This window comes from Sceloporus occidentalis, unplaced genomic scaffold (assembly GCF_023333645.1).
Source record: "Sceloporus occidentalis isolate IW3139 unplaced genomic scaffold, rSceOcc1.0.p SCAF_1, whole genome shotgun sequence".
In the NCBI taxonomy this organism is placed as follows: domain Eukaryota; kingdom Metazoa; phylum Chordata; class Lepidosauria; order Squamata; family Phrynosomatidae; genus Sceloporus; species Sceloporus occidentalis.
This window is the reverse complement of record NW_028316981.1, coordinates 296,630,746-296,650,346: the sequence shown is the minus strand read 5'-3', so window position 1 is coordinate 296,650,346 and position 19,601 is coordinate 296,630,746. Positions and strand designations below refer to the sequence as shown.

Genomic DNA, 19,601 nt, shown 5'->3' with positions numbered 1-19,601 from the left:
AAAGGAGAAGGGAATGGTGAGGGGGGGAGGGGATCAGGTCACAGGTATGAATCTGCAAGGACTAGGGAAAGTACTGGAGGATAGGGAGTCTTGGGCATCGACAGGGGAAGCGTGTCCCTGTTGGTGCTCTTGGACATCTCAGCGGCTTTCGATACCATAGACCATGGTATCCTTCTGGGGCGCCTGGCAGAGGTGGGAATCGGGGGCACTGCGCTCCAGTGGTTCCGGTCCTACCTCTCTGGGAGGTCCCAGATGGTGCAGCTGGGAGACGTGTGCTCCGATGAGAGGGCCCTTAAAACTGGGGTCCCTCAAGGAGCCATTCTGTCTCCCATGCTATTTAACATTTACATGAAACCGCTGGGAGAGATCATCCGGAGACATGGGGCGCAGGGTTATCAGTACGCTGATGACACCCAAATAATCTTCTCTATGTCTCCGACTGATGCAGTGACTGAGGATGGCGTCTCTCCTCTCGTGGCCTGTCTGGAGTCAGTAATGGGCTGGATGAGGGAAAACCGACTCAAGCTGAATCCAGAGAAAACGGAGGTACTCGTGATAGGTTCCCCTGGCCCAGGAATGGCGGTGGTTCCATCTGTCCTGAACGGGGTCACGCTCCCTGTGAAGGACTCCGTGCGCAGTCTGGGGGTGCTTCTTGACTCGTCCCTTCACCTGACTGCTCAGGTGAATGCGGCGGTCAAGAGCACCTGTCATCAGCTTCAGCTTATTCGCCAGCTGCGCCCATACCTGGCCCAGAGGGACCTTGAAACAGTGGTACATGCTCTGGTAACCTCGAGACTGGACTTCTGCAACGCACTCTACATGGGGCAACCCTTATACCAAACCCGGAAGCTACAAATGGTACAAAACATGGCAGCCAGGCTGGTCACTGGTACCTCCAGGGCCAGCCACATTACACCGGTGTTAAAAGATCTGCATTGGCTGCCGATTCGCTTCCGGGCACAATATAAGGTGTTGGTGATGACCTATAAAGCCCTAAATGGCTTGGGCCCAGGATACCTGAAGGACCGCCTCTCCCCATACATTCCGTCCCGCACCCTCAGAACATCTGGGCAGCAATTACTTAGGGTTCCCGGGGCTAGGCTTGTCTCCACTACTAGGAAGACATTCTCCATCGCCGCCCCGGCCCTCTGGAATACGCTGCCCATAGAGCTCCGCTCGGCCACCTCCCTGGCCCAATTTAGAAGGGATCTAAAGACCTTCCTTTTCTGTATTGCATTCCCCGACTAAAGTCCAATGGGCCTCCTTCCTCTTCACCGGCAAGGGATTGGCTAATTCGGGGCTTTTCTGGTTTTTTTATTGAATTTGTGATATTGTACTGGTTTGCACTGATGTTTTTATTATTGTTTTTAACTTGCTGTTAACTGCCCTGATCTGTTGGAAGGGCGGTATATAAATAAAAATTTTATTTATTATTTATTATTTGGAAATGTCTTATCCACAGAGGCACCCGGAGGTGAGATCGACTTGAGTGTACATAGTTAACAGCAATAACAAATGTCACTAACAGACAGACAGCTAGTGGTTTGAGTGTTGGATTGGGACCCTGGAGATTGGGGTTTCAGTCCCAGCTTGGCTATGAAACCATTTGGGTGACTTTGGGCAAGTCACATGCTCTCAGCCACAGGGGAAGGCAATGGCAAACTTCCTCTGAACAATATGAAGTCAAAGGCTTTCATGGCCAGCATCCATAGTTTTTTGTAGGTTTTTCGGTCTATGTGTCCTTGTTCTGGAAGAGTTTATTCCTGACATTTTGCCTGTATCTGTGTCTGACATCTTCGGATTTCATTGCTCTGAAAATGCCAGCCACAGATGCAGGCAAAGCATCAGGAATACACATAGCTCGCAAAACCCACAAAAAACAAATCTTGCCAAGAAAATCTCATGATAGGTTTACCTAAGGGTCTCCATAAGTCAGAAACAACTTGAAGGCACACAAGAACAACAAGAACAAAAACATGCCCCTAACAGGAAGCCATCCTTGGAAGGACAGCCAAATACGCAAAGCACAGGGGCTATAACTGGGCATACGTTCTCTCCTGCTAGTTGTGGAGCAGTACTTCTACAACTTCCTAGAGTCACGTGGAGGCCAAGTGCTCCAGCTGTTTTTGCACCTCCTGACCTCTCCAAATGTCCTTAGGCTGCCCTTTTTCTGGCCCCAAACAAGGTTAATTTTTAAATAGGTTGCAAGGGAGGCCCTGTGCTATTTAATATGAAGGAATATTCTACCATCTACTTCCCTTCTCCCTGCACCTTTGAATTTCTGACAGTCCTTATGGGCACCAAAGGGCTGCAGGAACAAAAACCTAGCCCCCTGGACTAGAACACTGATTGCAGACCAAACTGATTTGTTGTTGTTGTGTGCCTTTGAATTGTTTCCGACTTATGGCAACCCTAAGGCGAACTTGTCATGGGGTTTTCCTGGCAAGTTTCTTCAGAGCAGGTTTGCCATTGCCATCCTCTGAGGCTGAGAAGGTGCGACCTGCCCAAGGTCAGCCAGTAGGTTTACATGGCTGAGCTAGGATTTGAACCCTGGTCTCCAGAGTCATAATCCGACACTTAAACCACTAAACCATGCTGGCTCTTGATTGCTTCCACTCTGAAAATAAAGGCATCATCATAATTGCGCACAATTCTGTTTAAGTCATTTCTACAAGAGTGCAATCTTTCCATTCAGACAAGTGATGGGGAATCCTACTTTTTGTAATAGAAGGGTTTGTTTGTTTTTTCAATTTGCTGGACTTCATCTAGGTACAGATCATAATACTACTGGAGCTGGTAACTTATTAAAAGAGGTGTAGATCATTATTTTCTACCGGTTGTTTGGCTAGCTATGTCTTTGTGCATCATGCTCTGGATTTTAAGAACAGAAAATAGAACATCATGATGTTGCACTTCCTGTAAGTTTTCAAGGTGTGAGTCTCCTCCCATTTCTTATCTGTCACAGAAGTCACACAAGGCAGAACTTTACTCTCCTTTCTCCACCTTATTAACTTTGTGCAAACAGGGATCACTGGGAAAGATTGCTTCATTGGACTCCTGTTTAGTTTAAGCTGACGAACATGGCTGTAATAGAGAAGCTGCTTGTTGTAGTATTGCTTTTTTCACAATTCCTGCAACTTGGGGGATTTAAGGTCCTAACCCTTGCCTTTATGGGTGAGTTTATAAAACTGAATAGTATTTGATCACAGAACATGTGTCTTCTTCAGTGGGGTTGCATTCAGTATTGACTGCAGACAATGTTGGTTGGTGTGATTCAGTGACAATCGAAAGAAAAACTACAACTTACAAGTGTCAGAAGCCCTGCCTGAAGGATTTCTGGGAACTGTAGTCCAAAAAATGTAATGTTTGCAAGCTCCGAGGGGGGGGGGGACCTGCTCTTGGGTTGACTGAGCACCAAGGTGCTTTCATTATCAGCTTTTCTGATGCCTTCTACTGTTTGTTGTTCCTGGCAAACATATTTTTTTTGTTTGCGGTTACACATTATATGGCTATACATTATTAAATATGGAATAGCCAGGGATGCCTGCAACTCCCTATACAGGGAGGCATTTGGTGTGGCACAGTTATTAGCTTGTTTTGAGTGGGTTCTCTTGGGATTTGAGCACGTATTCTAAACTCTGAATGCATTTTAATTGTACACTTGGCCCTTGGTATCCACCAGGGACTAGTTCCAGGACCTCCCATAGATAACAAAATGTGGATTCTCAAGTCCCATTAAGTACAATGGCATAGAAAAATGCAGATCTTTTCCAGTGTTGCTCTGAAATACATTGAATTACAGCAGGAATAGCTCATAACAACCATGACAGGGACAATTCATTTCCCTTCCAGTTACTGTGAGGATTGCAGGTAAGGAAAAGAGAAATCTAAGGTAGCTGGCAAATGATATCAAAGACCTCCTAATCAAAATGTCCCAGGTCTTTGCCTCTACGAACACTGGCTCCACTGCACCATTCTCACATTGTTTCCCCAAGATGATGACCTGCATTGCATTTCTACAAATGGGCAGGGACATCATTAAGAAGGTACACAGGGTACAGACCACACCAGGTGACACCTGAAAGGGGGTGACACAACTTCCACTTAAACATCTGCTTTTTGGCATGGGCTGTGGCATTCGCCTGTGTCTCTTTAAAATGCTGAAGAGATGGTGCAAGTAGGGCGGTGCTCAGGAAGAGGGAAAAGGAGAAGCCATATGTATCTTAAAAATTTAATTTTTAAAATTTAATATTTTAATTTTTTTCTTTAAAACAGCACATCTTACCATATGCTCACTTTAACGACATGAAACCATCCACATCTATATACATTTAGGCTGTGCATATGATATTAAAATTTTAAAATATGTTAATTTTGCTAGTTGTTTATGTCACAAATGTTATCATGATACTCAGTGATAAATGGGAATTACGGTTTCTGAGTAAAAGCGCAAAGATATGGGAGGAAGTCAATGTGTTAACATTACATTCAGTGATGTACAAGAATGACAGTTTATGAGTAACTTTAGTACAAAGATATGAGAGGAAGTCAATGTGGGGACTGACACTATGAGTGACTGCATTGGGTGACACCAACCCTAGTGCCGCCAACATACTAGGGGTTCTGATGACTGAATGTACCTCTATAAACACACAATATGTACATCTGCCCCATGAATTCCAGCTGCTTTGTAATCACCATGATCTATTGACATTAGGATGTGTAAGCCATTTTCTAATGCCAGTCTCTGAACAGGGGGAAGCCATTATCTCCTGATGGATGAAATATCAAATGTTCTCCATAAGAGGGGCCACGAAGTTCAAATGTTGTTACAAGAAGGAGTAAGGTTGACTCCAGGTAAAGCGCCAAAAGGTTTCTCAAATTGCTTAATATTCAGAGTGACCAGATGTCATAACCGCAAAGAAGGACAAGACACCACCAAATGTAGGCCATTAAAGAAAAATGTAGGACATTACAAAACAAAAGCTAAAAACATTCATATAATGTAAATTCAAGCTTCTTAGGGGATATTCAGATGGTGAAAATAATCCAGGTAGAATCTGGGTTGAATCTTTGTTGTTCACATTCATTTCAAATTCATTAGATGAAGTTTTTCGGAGGGAGAGGCCTGCTCTCCCCCCAAAAATTTATTGATCTCAGGAATTTTTCTGAGTTTTTCTAAAAGATTTGCAGGTTGGAAACAACTTGAAGACACACAACACTCACACACAACCTCATAGGGGAACACCCCACCACCACCAAATATGTTTGTAAAAATAACTGTCCCCAAAGGAGTGTGGGAAGCATTTCCATCATGTTTTTTGGCCTTAAAAAAAAAAGCAGGCAGTGAGTCAATTCTGGTTTTAAAAATGACTTCCCCTGGACATAAAATTGCCCGAAGTGGCCCCAAAACCTGGCCAAAATGCCTCCAACACTGCTAGAGAGCATTTTGGGATTTAAAAAAATTAACAAAATTTTCTGACCTTTAGGGAGACCTGAACGGGTCTCATGTGGCCCATGGCCCACTTTGCCCACCCCAATTTAGCTGGATGCTCTAGAAGGACATCATCTGCAGGGACCTCCGAAGTACCTGTAGAGATACTGCCTGATGGCTGTTTTAGCACTTCCAGCTACAGGAAAATGGTTAAATGCATTGCCACTGATACTTCCCTGGACAACCTGGAAATGGCAGTACTGGGAGGGCGGCCAGGTTTATAAGATGGGTTTTTGAAGGGTAGCGTTGGGCAATGTAAGTTATGGAGGCATAACAACATGGGACAGCTATGCCTCCTGATGCAGGATCTTGGCCAAAAGTAAAGCATTATTGAAAAGTTTTGTGTTGTTGATTTTTTTACATTTATTTTTGAAAAATAAAAACCCATGTATCTTTTTAGGACGACACTATGAACATTCTGATACTTATCAAGTCACAAAATGGTCGGCTAGTGAAAACGTTATCGATGAATACAACAAATGGTTTCACAACTTTACAAAGGATTGTCTGAAGGGGAGGTATTTTTAATAGTTTTAATATTAATTACATATAGCAAGAAACAATAAAAGCTTTGATTGTCTGAAATGCTCAAAGTTAGATGTGTCAACCAGTGAAATTAGGGATCCAGCATGATGTAGTGGACGGAGCTTTGGACTAGGACTCTAAATACCAAGGTTGGACGGTATGCAATTTTAGGCAGCCTTTGGAGTACAATTCTTCATATACTTGGGTATATGGTCTGTATTGTAAGGCCTTGCCCTGTTCATATGTGATATCATCATCATCATCATCATCATCATCACCTTCTTCTTCTTCTTCTTCTTCTTCTTCAAATAAAACTGACTTAATAAATATTACAGTATTTTAATTTGGGCAATACATTCAAACTACATGGAAGGCTTTCTCCCCCTTTTCAACCTCAATGGTTCCTTTTAATTAATATTTTTCATTCATTTTTTATTATGTAGATCTTCTAAAAGAAAAATAAACCAGAAAGAAAAAACGTGACATTGTAGCAGTGGTGAACAGCACAGTTTTGTGCCACAAATGCTGAACTTTATGTGATTACCTTACCTTATGTGATCTATCCAGCAGTGGGTTCTAGGCTTCTTATTACTACACTTCCCAAATAAACATTTTCATATTTTCTAAAAAAATAAAATAAAAATACTACTCTTTGTAGCACACTGGGATAACGATAGCTGGAATATTAGTATTTTTAAAGTCTGATAGAGTTGCCAAAGCAAACAACACATATGCAATTAAGCTTGTGAAGGACAAAGTACAGAAGGGTCAACCTACTGATATATAAGGATCCAATCAGAAAATTAGTTATTGTAGGCACTGGGTCTCTTGAAGGTGTTCACAAATACCTCAAACTAGATATGTCAAGTATACACTTAGAGCAGGTAGCACAAAATACATTGTTTTTGGAACAAAACAGCAGCTGTATTATGAGAGAGCACTAGACATCATGGCACAGCATTAGCACAGTTGCCTTATTGGATTAAAAAAAAGAAAAAGAATAAGGTTGAACATTGCACATATATACAGTATATACACCCCAAAGGTTTGATAGGAACTCCATACCACGTGACTAGGGCATGGGGATAGAATTAGAACAGTGTGGGAATTTTGTGGCCATCCACATATTGGACAGGAACTTCCAGCATTCCCCACTATTGGAGATGCTGGCCAGGACTGCTGGGAGTTGTAGTACAACAATATATGGAGGACAATACAGTTCCTACCTTGAATTGGAGATTAGCAGCACAGCCCAAGCATATCTAATCCAAAGTAAGCCATCTGAGTTCAGTGGAACTTACTCCCAGTTAAACATGCAAGATCAGCAAAATGATCTAGAGAAACGAAGTTGTGGGACTGGCCATTGCATGGAACATTTTCCATTAGAATTACTGAGCTTATTTCACATGTTTTTGACCACAGCACTGGTCCCACCCTCTGCATTCCCCTAATGACAATGCCATTCATGCTGGAGAAAGCAATTTCATAAGACAGTTTATCTGAATGATAAATACAATCACTTGTAATTTGTAATTTACAATCTGAACGATTGCCAATAATTTTATGCCAAGCAAATGGAAATCTTGCCCAAAACAACATGGGAGCAGTTAATGTAATGTTTTGTTCTTTTCTCCTCCAGAACAACAGTTCATTCTTACCTTGATCTGATGGGCCACCTGGCATCTCAATGCCATTTTGTGCTGAATGAATCGAGGACTCTCAGCTCTTTGAAGCAGGAGAAATTTCACCTTGCGGTGATCGATGCATTCAATCCTTGCTCTTTCCTGGTTGCAGAGAAACTAGGACTACCCTTCGTGGCTGTCTATCCTGGGACTTTTGTGAATGCACCGCAGGCTGGAATACCAAGTCCTCTGTCGTATGTTCCTCTGGCCCAATCCCTTCTAAGTGACCGCATGGATTTCTGGGAACGCTTGAAAAACTGTTTGATGTCACTTTTTGCACCAAAAATAAAAAACCAGATATATGACAAATTTGACAATGTTATTCAGGAACATTTCCCAGCCACGTCCAGACCTGCTCTCCCTGAGCTGTACTTGAAAGCAGAACTGTGGATTTATGACACTGACTTCTCCATCGAATTTGCGCGGCCTCTTCTTCCCAGCACAGTGTATATTGGTGGCTTATTGGCAAAACCAGCAAAACCATTGCCACAGGTAAGACTGCTCCATTTTTATTGTTCCGTGAAGCTGAGGGTAGGGGAACTCATGGTAGTGAGCTGCAGGAGTGTAGCTATGAGGATGGGGAAAAGAAGGATCTGTCCCCAAATAGCAAAAAATCTGTCCCTCCCAATGAAATTTTCCTTCAGTCCCCACATTTCTAACAGTACAGTAAATTTAACTTGAGCCCTTCGAAATATAGGATGTATCCATACTGCAGAAATAGTTCGGTTTGACGCCACTTTAACTGCCATGGCTGAATGCTATAGAATTTTGGGAACTGTAGTTTGTTGTGGCACCAGAGCAGAGTTCCCAGAATTCCATATCCATGGCAGTTAAAGTGGTGTCAAACTGGATTATTTCTGCAGTGTAAAAGCAACTATTGTCTAGAATTCAAAGGAAAGGGCAGGCAAAGTTATCAAGTGGATGGAAACAGAAAATTCTAGATGTGAATGGTTTTCAATGGTTCACTCTCTGCAAGGCTAGACATTTAGGGACCAAAGGATAATCTCAGGAGGTGGATCACCATTTTTATTGAAGGAAATGCCCTCATTTTGCCTGCCACCCTAATCTACAGTGCTATATAAATAAATAATAATAATAAATCCCCTGTAGTTACACTTCTATTGATCTGATTTTTTAAAAAATGTTTTATTTTGTTACTCAAAAAAAGCCAGGTTTTTTTCCAGTTTCTCCACTGAAATAAAATAACTTCCAATGGATTTAGTGATACAAATACCACTGAAAACAAAACAAAATAATACATACTAAATATTAAATATATTATAGACCTGAAAAATGATGACTGTTGGCAAACATCATCTTAAATCTAATTACTAGTCAGAATTCCACTAAACAGACCCACTAAATCAAATTTCCGTAACTGTTGATTAACCAGGTCTAATGGGTCTATTCTGGCTGGGACTAGCAATTGGTTTTAAGACAGGGAAGCGAAACCTGTAGCTGTCCACGCATTGATGGACTAATATCTCCATCATCCCTCATTATGGGTCATGCTGGTAACTGAAGTCATTTCTGGAGAATCACACATTGGCCACACAAGATGTAGGCCATCATAATAACCACCTGCCATTTATCTTATTTAGAAATCTTTTATTCCTTAAATTAAAGTGTTAGAACCTTAATAGTAGATTGTAATAATCCAATATCCCCCCCCCCAACCTTTCTATTTCCAGGAGTTTGAAGATTTTATTGAAAGAACAGGAGAAGCTGGCTTTATCATTGTGACCTTGGGATCCATGTTATCATCAATCCCATTCCCACAACTGCTAAAAGAGATCAATAAAGGTTTTGCACAACTTCCACAAGGCGTTATTTGGAGGTATCAGGTCTCTCGCTGGCCAAAGGAGATAAACCTGGCTCCAAATGTGAAAATTGCAGAGTGGCTTCCTCAGAATGACTTGCTAGGTAAGAAAATTATGAAGGAGTGCACCTTGAACACCCCCCCCCCCTTAACAGTATGCTAAAACAAAAACATAAGAGAAGCAGACTCCTCGGGCTCTAAAAATTAAAAACTTATAAGAGGGTATTTCAGAGAAAATGAGCCAGGCATCTGGGAACAAAAAGGAAGGGCCAGGGGATTAGTTATGTCCACACAACACAGTGGCAACACACATGACAAGTAGCTCCAACAATAATCCTGAAATGCTAAATTTCAGATTTTGGACCGGAAAGTAACAAGAAGCCAGAATCCCCATCAAGAATGGTCATTAAATGGCCTGCCACAGATTGACAGAATCCCCAGCTGCATTTCAAATCTAGGATTTTCTTTGCAATTTCTTGTCCAGATTTCTAGTAATATAATCTTTTGTATTACTTGCAGACTGCTGCAGTAATAATTAAGCTGGCTCTTTAGCCACAAGCCAAAGCCATTTTTTTCCAATTAGAGCAAAACAGACCAGCTACATACAAACATCAGAAACAACAACAAACAATCGCAGAATATCAAAAACAACGAGTATACGGTAGTTTTCCTTGGAGCATAGATGCAACAATAATCTTCTCCCTCCCCCTTTTTGGTGTTTTATTTCTTTTCCTTTCATTGTTCAAATTTTATTGATGTGGTTCTTTAGCCACTGACAAGGCCAAACTAAGTGAGCAGATAATCTAGTCTGGGAAAGTTACACTGTGGGGCTACACCTTCAAAATTAGATGCTCGTGACTGTTGTATCAGTGCAGAAGTGAATCCATACTATTTTTTACTTTGAATTTTAAAAGGAAAGTGATACACTTATTCTGGGATTAAGGTTTAGCATCTCAGACAGCCTTTTAAAGTTCAGAGTAAAAACTGGAGTAGATTCACTAGGATGGATGAGAGCCACTAGCCTCCACTGCCAAGAATCCCCAGCCAGGAGGGGAAAGTAACTTTTTCACGCTATGGAAGAATGATAGGCTGATGTGAGATTATGTGCTTTGAACTGAGAAACCCCCAGGTTCCATATAGTTAAAATGGCTTTGTAGAACATTATGAGAAAGACATTTACTTGAGGCTCTGGCAAGGCAGTATTAGTTTGAGTACACAATACTCAAATAGCCTGCCACAGGACAACTAGACCTTGGTTGCTTTGTAGGCTTCCTTCATATAAGGCAAAACCAGGGTGACCAGATGTCCTTCTATTCCCGGGCATGTCCTACATTTCAACCTGGATGGATCCTTCTAAAAAATTTTTCTCCTAGGAGCAGCATCAAACAAAACATGTCCCCAGAGCATGGGGCACATTTGTTATGAGTTTACTTTTATTTTGTAATGTCTTACATTTTGCAGTGCCTTGTCCTCCTTTGCTCTTTCCTTTGCTTGATCTCTCTTGAATTTGTGTCCTAGAAACAATAGCAGTGTTTATTGGTTGTGGCTGTCTTAGAGAATTCTGAGACAGTACAGATAGATAGCCAACTAGAGCTACATTTCAATTTGGAAAATACTAGATTAATTTAATCTGACTAGAAAAGTAGTAATGGAAAGTCCTTGGTAATGTTGGGAATTCCCAGGAAATATTTTGGGATGAAGAAAATGTCATGTGGACCTCCAAAATAAAATTGATGTATACAGGAATGAAAATATGGGATTTGCAAAGATTTTTCTTATCCTGATGGGCTCTAAGAGGACATACATGTAAAAGCAAGCTGCAGGATTGAGGTGCTAAGCACCTCAACAAGAATCAATCTGCATGTGATGTCTAGGCAAATCAGTATTTTTTCCCATTCATCTACTTGTCTTGTTACTACTTACTATTTTTCTTTTTTTTTAAATTATTGTTTTTTATTTTCCATTCTTCCACACATTTACAATACCTTTCCATTATGTATTTGTATAGATCTTCACATCTTTACAAACACAAATGTGTGAATTCTTTTATCCTCCTTATCATTTCATTGGTCTTGTTCATTGTTGTTTTTTTTAAAGAAAATTACAGGTGCATATCACACTGGCTTTCATTGCATACAAACAATGTCAATATGGAGTTTAAACAGTGATTAACCCATAAAATCACACAATTGACAATAAAACGCGATTAAAATGATATTAACTCAAGAGCCATTATCCCATGAATAACTAGGGAATAACCAGGCAATGAACAGCAAAAAGTCATTCACAGGAAAATCCCATGAATGATTTGCTGCTATTTCTTGCCTTGATATTCAGGGGAGGAAACTTTAATCACGTTTCATCTCAATGTCATGTGAAAACCATTAGTGCAATTGCAGGATTATCATGGGTTATTCACAGGATAATGGCGCTTTGAACACGACGTCGTGTGAAAACCATTAGTACAACTGTGGGATTATCATGGGTTAATCACCATTTATACTTCCAATTGTCTCCGTGTGATAAACTCCTATGAGTATATTAAACTGGTTTTATGAGCAGTTCAACATGTAACCCTAAGGTGGGAATAATGCAACTACCAAATGTTTTTGGATTATAACTCCCAGAAGTCCTAGTGAGCATAGCCAAAGGTGAGGGATGCTGGGAGCTATTGCTGAACAACATCCGGGAGGCCATGATTTCCATCCATGATGTAACCAAATTGCAATAGTCGGCTTATGTTTTGAATTTGTATGTTTCTTCACTTGAGTTAGGACACCCAAAGGTTCGGCTCTTTGTCACTCATGGAGGGCTCAACAGTTTGATGGAATCTGTTTATCATGGAGTGCCAGTAGTAGGGATTCCTCTGTTTGGGGATCAACATGACAACATGATCCGAGTGGAAGCCAGAAACATGGGACTCTCTGTTAGCATAGACCAGCTAGAGGCCAACAGCTTTGGAAGTACAATGAAGCAAGTCATAGGAGACCAAAGGTATGTATTCACTGACCTACCAACTTCTTGCAGTGGGTTTCAGATAATATTGTTGTTTTATTTAGAGTATTTATACCCTGGCTCTCAGAGTGGCTGTAAATATTGTTAATTTGAGAGTTCCCTACCTTCAGGTTTACATTCTAAATAGACAGGGCACAAAGTCATGACATGATATGCAAAACTTGTAAAAAGCAAAAATGAAACAACTAATAAAAGTGCCATCTGCCTATTTAAAACAGCCAATACATTAAAATTAGCACTGTTCCAAAATTTCCTCTTTCCCTAAAGTTTTCTTTTCTCTTGAAAGAGGCTTTTTGGGTTTTTCTGCCTCATTATCAGGGTGCTTTAGAATTTATTTTGAATGGTAATATTGTAGTTAACAGTATTTTTATTATGTGGGCAAAGGTTGTATGTATCTTCTCCCCCACCCTGCTATCATGTCTCTTTCCATCACTTTTCAGTCTCCCTGGTTAGAAGAATCCACATGGTAGAAGTCTTCCTTCAGAACATCTTCTCCTGAACTTTAATAGAAGTTTGGGGAAAGTTGAAAAAGATGACTGCACAATAAACAGGACATTCACACAACATTAGCTTTTGGCCACCAAGAGTCCCAAACCCTACACATGGCAATTCCCTGCTCCCAATTCTTTCTCTTTCTCTTTCCCTTTTCCGAGACCAGTTTGACAGTGTTTAAAAAGGGGAAAGAAAGGGTCAGCAAATTTATTAAAAAACAATTTGGCTAAAATTTTAAAGGTACAAGGAAATATATTTAAGAAGTCTTCATTCAGTGCTGAAAGACAGAAAAAAAAGTATGTTCCACATCTCTGTGAGTTAAGCCTTCCTCAGCTTTGGTACCACAAATGTGAGTGCACAGGAGCAATCAGAGAAAGAGGCTAAATATAAACTCAGTGTTGTATTATAGTATGGAAGGGTACAAGGGGAGAGATGCCACGTGTCTGTGGCTGCATCCACACTACAGAAATAATTCAGGTTGATACTACTTTAACTTCCAAAGCTCATTGTGATGGAATTCTGGGTGAGATATTTAGCCTTTTCAGTCAGAGACCTCTGGTGCCGCAACATTCCCAGATTCCATCGTATTGAGCCTTGGCAGTTAAAGTGGTGTCAGACTGGAATGTATTGAGCCACTGCAGTTAAAGTGAAGTCAAACTGGATTATTTCAACAGTACAGATGCAGCCCATGTGTGCGGTACTAGGAGAAATAAAGCTTGGCCAGCCTGAAACACAAGTTCATAATATTCCTCCTTTTGCTTGTCACTTGGCTCTAATGGTGTGTTTTCAGTCTTGTATACACAAACATCTGGATCCATCCCCCTGAGGAAGTGGTCTTTAGTCTACAGAAACCTTGTATATGCCATCGTAGATTTATTTTAATGGTATCATATTAATGTTTTGTTGCTGGAGCAGGGGGAGATGTTACCATCTAGAAAAAGTTGGAGGTTAACAGAAGTGGTGTTTTGTTTGTTAATAGAGATGGGAAGAATATTTGAAACTATTTGAAAAATGGTAAAAAAGAAATCCTGATAAGAATTTTGGACTGATGAGACTCTTCACGGTTCAGGATTTATTCCTTACAAAATTTGCATGTGTTTTTTGTGTGCATTTTTGCATAGGAAACAAGATTTTCTCTGCAGGAAATATGTCTGTGCAGAAATATTACATTCTGTGCAGAAAATGACTGTCTCTTACACATAAAACACTCTAATTGGGGACTTGCACATAATTGTTTTGCAAAGGTAGCAGCATCTTCTGCACAGAAAATGTTGCTTTCTGCCTAAAACCGCATGTGATTTTGTGCAAAATACATTTCAAATAGTGAATAGTTTTTAAAACCTGCAATGCAGAGAAAATTACTAAAATGACTTGTGGCTTCTTTCAAGAAGAACATTTGTGAAGAATCACACCTTTATTTCTAAATCACTGCTGACTACCTAACATACAAAATGCTGACCATTTAGCTATATTAATTCCATCCTGAATGAGACGTAAGTGAACTTACTGGCAATTGTTATTGTTCTATTTAAATTTTTAATTTCTCTACCCAGGTATAAAGCTGCAGCAGAGGGTCTAAGCACCATCCTCCGTTCTCATCCATTCCCTCCTGAACAAAGACTGGCGGGGTGGATAGAACATGTTCTTAAAGTCGGAAGTGGAACGCATCTCCAGCCCCATGCTTTTCATCAGACGTGGTATCAGCAGTACTTACTGGATGTTTGGCTGTTTCTCATTGCTTCACTCCTAGGCATGCTCTACCTTTGTCTCAAGATCATTGGCTATATTACTTTAAAGGCCTGTAACACAGGAAAACAAAAGCAAGCATAATATTGCTACTTTAGTTTTTAAATGCTCTGCCCCTTTGGGAGAAACACAATTATTTAAGGCTTCAGATAACAGCTGAATTATCTGGACTTGCATGACGTACACACTGACATCTGCATGCACTTGTCATGGCCAAAACTGTGGTGAAAACTTTGCTTTCCCATTATTTTTATTTATATCCATATAGCTATCAAAGCACTGTATTTTTTTATTTCAAAATGCCTTAGTAGCATTTTTTGAAAAGAGCATGGCTCCAAGGCTACAGTTCTTGGAAATGATAACAATATGCTTCTTGTTTGTTCCTTGCGATAGTCCATACCCCACTGGTTTGTGGTACTCCATATGCTTGAACTGCAACATCCAGTTTTCTTCACCATTGGCTAGGGGTGCTGGGAGATGCAGTCCAACAACATCTGAAGAGCCACTTTGCTTTTGTATGGAGATGCGGAAGTAATAGCACTTAGGACACGGAACTTTGCATTCTAATAAACATTTATGTATATAACTCCTATTAAAATCTTAATCAAGTACATAATTGCTCTTTCTCCACTATGCTCCTTTTTATGTGTTGATGAAAACACTGTACAAAGAAAAAATAAATGAGAGTGTCACTATGCCCTTACTTCTTCCCCTTTTTGTCCAGCTACCTTCCATAGTAGGCCTTAATCCACATGCTAGAATCCAGCACTGGACTATTATATTGGTGCACCACCATGATGGTGGGTATTGCATCCTCTAAAGCAGTGATCCCCAAACTTTGGTACTTCAGATGTTTTAGACTTCAGTTCGCAGAATTCCTGGCTGCTAGGCAAGTCAATTAGGGCCTCTAGAAGCTGAAGTTGGACAGGTTGCTCACCTGTAACAGTATTTCTTCGAGTGGTCATCTGCGAATACATACAAATGGGTTTCACTGCGCCTGCGCAGTGCTGTTCGGAAACTTCTGGAATCACTGGGCAAAGTTTACTTTGCAACATGTAGAAACTTTTTGGTGGTAACTCCGCCCACCCGTTATAAGGCCCCTGCCTTCCCGCTCTTTCCCCAGTTCCGCAATTTTTCTGCCAAGCAGGCGATGGAAAGAGCCAATAAGAGCAGGACACTGAGGGGATGGACGGGCGGGATTTGTATGTATTCGCAGATGACCACTTGAAGAAATACTGTTACAGGTGAGCAACCTGTCTTTCTTCTTCGTGGTCTCTGCGAATCATACAAATGGGTTTAGACTGACAAGCTTAGGTATGCGGCGGAGGGAGTGTCCTGATGGCTGGGACCAGACAGCAGCCTTACAGACATCCTCCAAGGGAATGCCCAACAGGAATGCAGAGGATGCTGACACTGCTCTTGTGGAGTGGGACCGAACCCTGCCAGGGAGAGGTTTACCCAGCAGTTCATAGCAGAGGTGGATGGTACCAGCCACCCATTTGGAAAACCTCTGCGCAGACACAGGCAACCCCTTCTTCGGTTCCGAGTAGCATTGGAAAAGTCTCTCGGACCGACTGGAGGCAGCAGTTCTGTCCAAGTAAAACACCAGCGCTCTCCTGACTTCAAGAGAGTGCAGGCTGCACTCCGCATCCGAAGTCGAATTGGAAGTGAGGGTAGGCAACACAATGTCCTGGCACATGTGGAAAGCAGACACAACCTTAGGCAAGAAAGTAATGTCTGTCCGAAGGACCACCTTGTCCTTGTGAAACCTCAGGAAGGGCTGGTCCCTCCGCAAGGCACAGAGTTCGCCCGCCCGGCGGGCAGAGGTGATGGCCACAAGAAAGGCGGTTTTCCAAGTCAGTAGTCTCAAGTCCGCTGTGGCCATCGGTTCAAAGGGCTTGGATTGGAGCGCGGCCAGCACCGCCTCCAAGCTCCAAGCCGGGGTCGGTACCGACACAGGAGGGTACAGGTTGGCATATCCCTTCAGGAACCCCTTCACCAGGGGGTCCCTAAAGAAGGAAGCCCTACCCCCAAACTGGTACCTGGAACAAATGGCAGAGAGGTAGCACTTGATGGATGTGAGGCACAACCCCTCATCCAACAGTGCCATCAAAAACTCCAGCACCACTGGAGTGGAAACTTGAGCAGGAGATAAGCCCTTTCAATCAAGGAAGAGGCTAAACCTCCTCCACTTCAGGGCACAGGACCGCTGGGTGGATGGCTTCTGTGCAGCCAGGATCACCGTCCTCACCGCGTCCGGCAGTGAGGCTAGGGCTGGATTCTCCAGGCCACCAGCGGCAGGCTCTCGATGTCCGGGTGCAGAATCCGGCTGTCCTGGATCGACAGCAGGTCCGGACGGAAGTCGAGGCGGAGGAAGCATCTCTTGGAGAGGTGGAGAAGGGATGCGAACCAGGGCTTTCTCGGCCACCACGGAGTGATCAGGATCGCAACCGAACGGTCCGTTGTCATCTTGGACACCACCCTGATGATGAGAGGGAAGGGAGGGAAGGCGTAGAGCAGCTCTCCTGACCAAGGGAAGGCGAACACGTCTCCGAGGGATCCGTCCGTTCGCCTCCTGGAGCAGAACTGGGGACAGTGGCTGTTCCATTCGGTCGCGAAGAGGTCAACTTGGGGGGTTCCCCACCGATCGAACAGGTCGCTGACCGTCTCCAGATGGAGCCTCCACTCGTGGCACACCGAAGGGGATCTGCTTAGGCGGTCCGCCAACTCGTTGTCATCTCCTGGAAGGTGAATCGCCTGGAGGAGCACCTGTCTCTGGATGCACCAGTCCCAAATGCGAAGAGTAATCTCGAGCAGAGTCTTGGATCTGGTGCCTCTCTGTTTGTTGATGTAATACATCATGGTAGTGTTGTCCGTCCTCAGGAGGACCACCTTGCCTGCGACAGCGAATTCGAATGCCCTCAAAGCCTTCTCGACTGCGAGCATCTCCAAAGCATTTATGTGGAGATGCTTGTCCTGGGCCGACCACTTGTCCTTGACAACCAGGTTGAGCAGGTGGGCGCCCCAGCCCTCCAGGGAAGCATCGGTTGTCAAAGTCAATTGAGGCTGAGGTTGATGGAAGGGCATCCCGATGCAGATGTTGCGGCCGTCCAGCCACCATCTCAGTGAAGCGGCCACCGGTCTCGGTACCGTGAGCCACTTGGACGGAGGGTCCTCCATCGGAGAGAAGACTGAGAGGAACCAGGACTGCAGTGGTCGGAGGCGAAGCCTTGCCCACGGTGTCACGAACGTCGTTGACGCCATGTGGCCCAGAGCCACTTGGATGTCTCTGGCCCTCACCCTTCTGTGAGAGATGCAAGGCCTCAGCGATGCCACTAACGCCTGGAGACGGTCCGGAGGGAGGAAGGCGGAGCATCTTTCGGAGTCGAGGATGGCTCCGATGAACTTGGCCTGTCTGGTCGGAGTGAAGTGGGACTTCTCTTCGTTGACGACCAGTCCGAGGGAGTCCAAAAGGTGCAAGGCGAATGAGACTGCCTCTCGGAGCTTGTGCTGTGAGTCGGCGGCAAACAACCCGTCGTCCAGGTATGGGAAGACTCTGTAGCCCTTCTGATGAAGGTATGCCACCACCAGTGCCATGCACTTCGTGAAGACCCTCGGAGCCATGGCAAGGCCAAAGGGGAGCACGTTGTAGTGGTACGCGGTGGAGCCGACGGCGAAGGTGAGGAATCTCCGGTGGGACTCCCGAATTCCGATGTGGAAGTAGGCATCCTTCAAGTCGACCGTCGCGAACCACAGGCCCTGGTGGAGAAGCGGCAGAATAGAGGCCAAGGTTACCATCCGGAACCGGCGGTATTCAAGGAAAAAGTTCAGCTCCCTCAAGTCCAAGATGGGTCTGATGCCCCCATCCGCCTTCGGTACCATGAAGTACCTGGAGAAAAAGGCCCTGGAGCATTGCTCGGGTGGTAAAGGGGAGATTGCCCCCTTGTCCAGCAAAGTGCGCACTTCGTCGAGAAGGGTGTCCAAGGGGTGAGTGGACATGAAGGCTCCGGTTTGGGGGAGCTCTTGGAACTCGAGGGCATAACCCCTACGGACGATGTTGAGGACCCACGAGTCCGTAGTAATGGAGGCCCAGGTGGTGACAAAGGGCCTTAAAATGTCCAAAAAGAAAAAAGAAGGAGAGACGAAGCGCGCTGCAACCCTTCAGGCTCTCTTCTTCCCCTGGTCGGTGTCCTGCCGGCGGGACCTTTGGTACCGGGAAGGAAAGTTGCGACGGCCAGAGGAGGAGGAGGACTGAGAGGGGTACCGGCGTCTCTGGGAACCCTGCTGCTGAGGTTGCAGGTCTTGTTGGAAGGTCCCCTGTGACTGACCTTGCAGCTGCCACGGGTGCTGCCTCTTTCAGAAGGGCGAGATGGGAGCCAATGACATCCCGTGTTTCTTCGCCGCCGCCTTCATCCTGAACTTGCGGTTCAGGTGCTCGTCGGTCTCGGCGTGGAAGAGGCCGCTACCATCCAGGGGCATGTCCTCTATGGCTGACTTGATGTTGGCATTGAGGTCCGAAACCCTCAGCCACGCATGCCGGCGCAGAGCCAACGAAACCGACATCGCCCGTCCCGCACAGTCAGCCACGTTTCTGGGGACAGTGATGAGCCAGCTGCCGATCGAATGGGCCTCATCACGGATCTCTACCAGGCGTCGCTGGGTTTCATCTGGGACATCCGGGACGAGCGGCGAGATCCCCTCCATAAGGGTATGAATGTACGCCCCCATGCAGGCGTTATAGTTGATGGCCTTGACTGCGAGGGCCGCTGCCGAGTAGGCCTTCTTGGCCAGAGCATCAACCTTCTTCGCTTCCCGGTCGACTGGGGAA

The 19,601-nt window shown here is 43.9% G+C and overlaps 1 protein-coding gene across 1 annotated transcript; it reads left to right on the top strand.

Moving 5' to 3' along the window:
- Window positions 1-3,080: 3,080 nt before the first annotated feature.
- LOC149324111 (UDP-glycosyltransferase 3A1-like) lies at window positions 3,081-15,376 on the top strand. The gene is made up of 7 exons (XM_089513319.1): window positions 3,081-3,174; window positions 4,756-4,857; window positions 5,895-6,012; window positions 7,659-8,193; window positions 9,393-9,624; window positions 12,295-12,514; window positions 14,581-15,376. Exons 1-7 carry the CDS (start codon window positions 3,081-3,083, stop codon window positions 14,855-14,857), a joined length of 1,578 nt encoding a protein of 525 aa, XP_089369445.1. The 3' UTR covers window positions 14,858-15,376.
- Window positions 15,377-19,601: the final 4,225 nt, after the last annotated feature.

Bases quoted from the DNA above. Each gene is read 5' to 3' on its own strand.
- LOC149324111 (XM_089513319.1), top strand. From the start codon at position 3,081: ATGGCTGTAATAGAGAAGCTGCTTGTTGTAGTATTGCTTTTTTCACAA. The intron at 6,013-7,658 runs GTATTTTTAATA...TTTCTCCTCCAG, and splicing joins AAGGATTGTCTGAAGGGGAG to AACAACAGTTCATTCTTACC. The intron at 8,194-9,392 runs GTAAGACTGCTC...TTCTATTTCCAG, and splicing joins CAGCAAAACCATTGCCACAG to GAGTTTGAAGATTTTATTGA.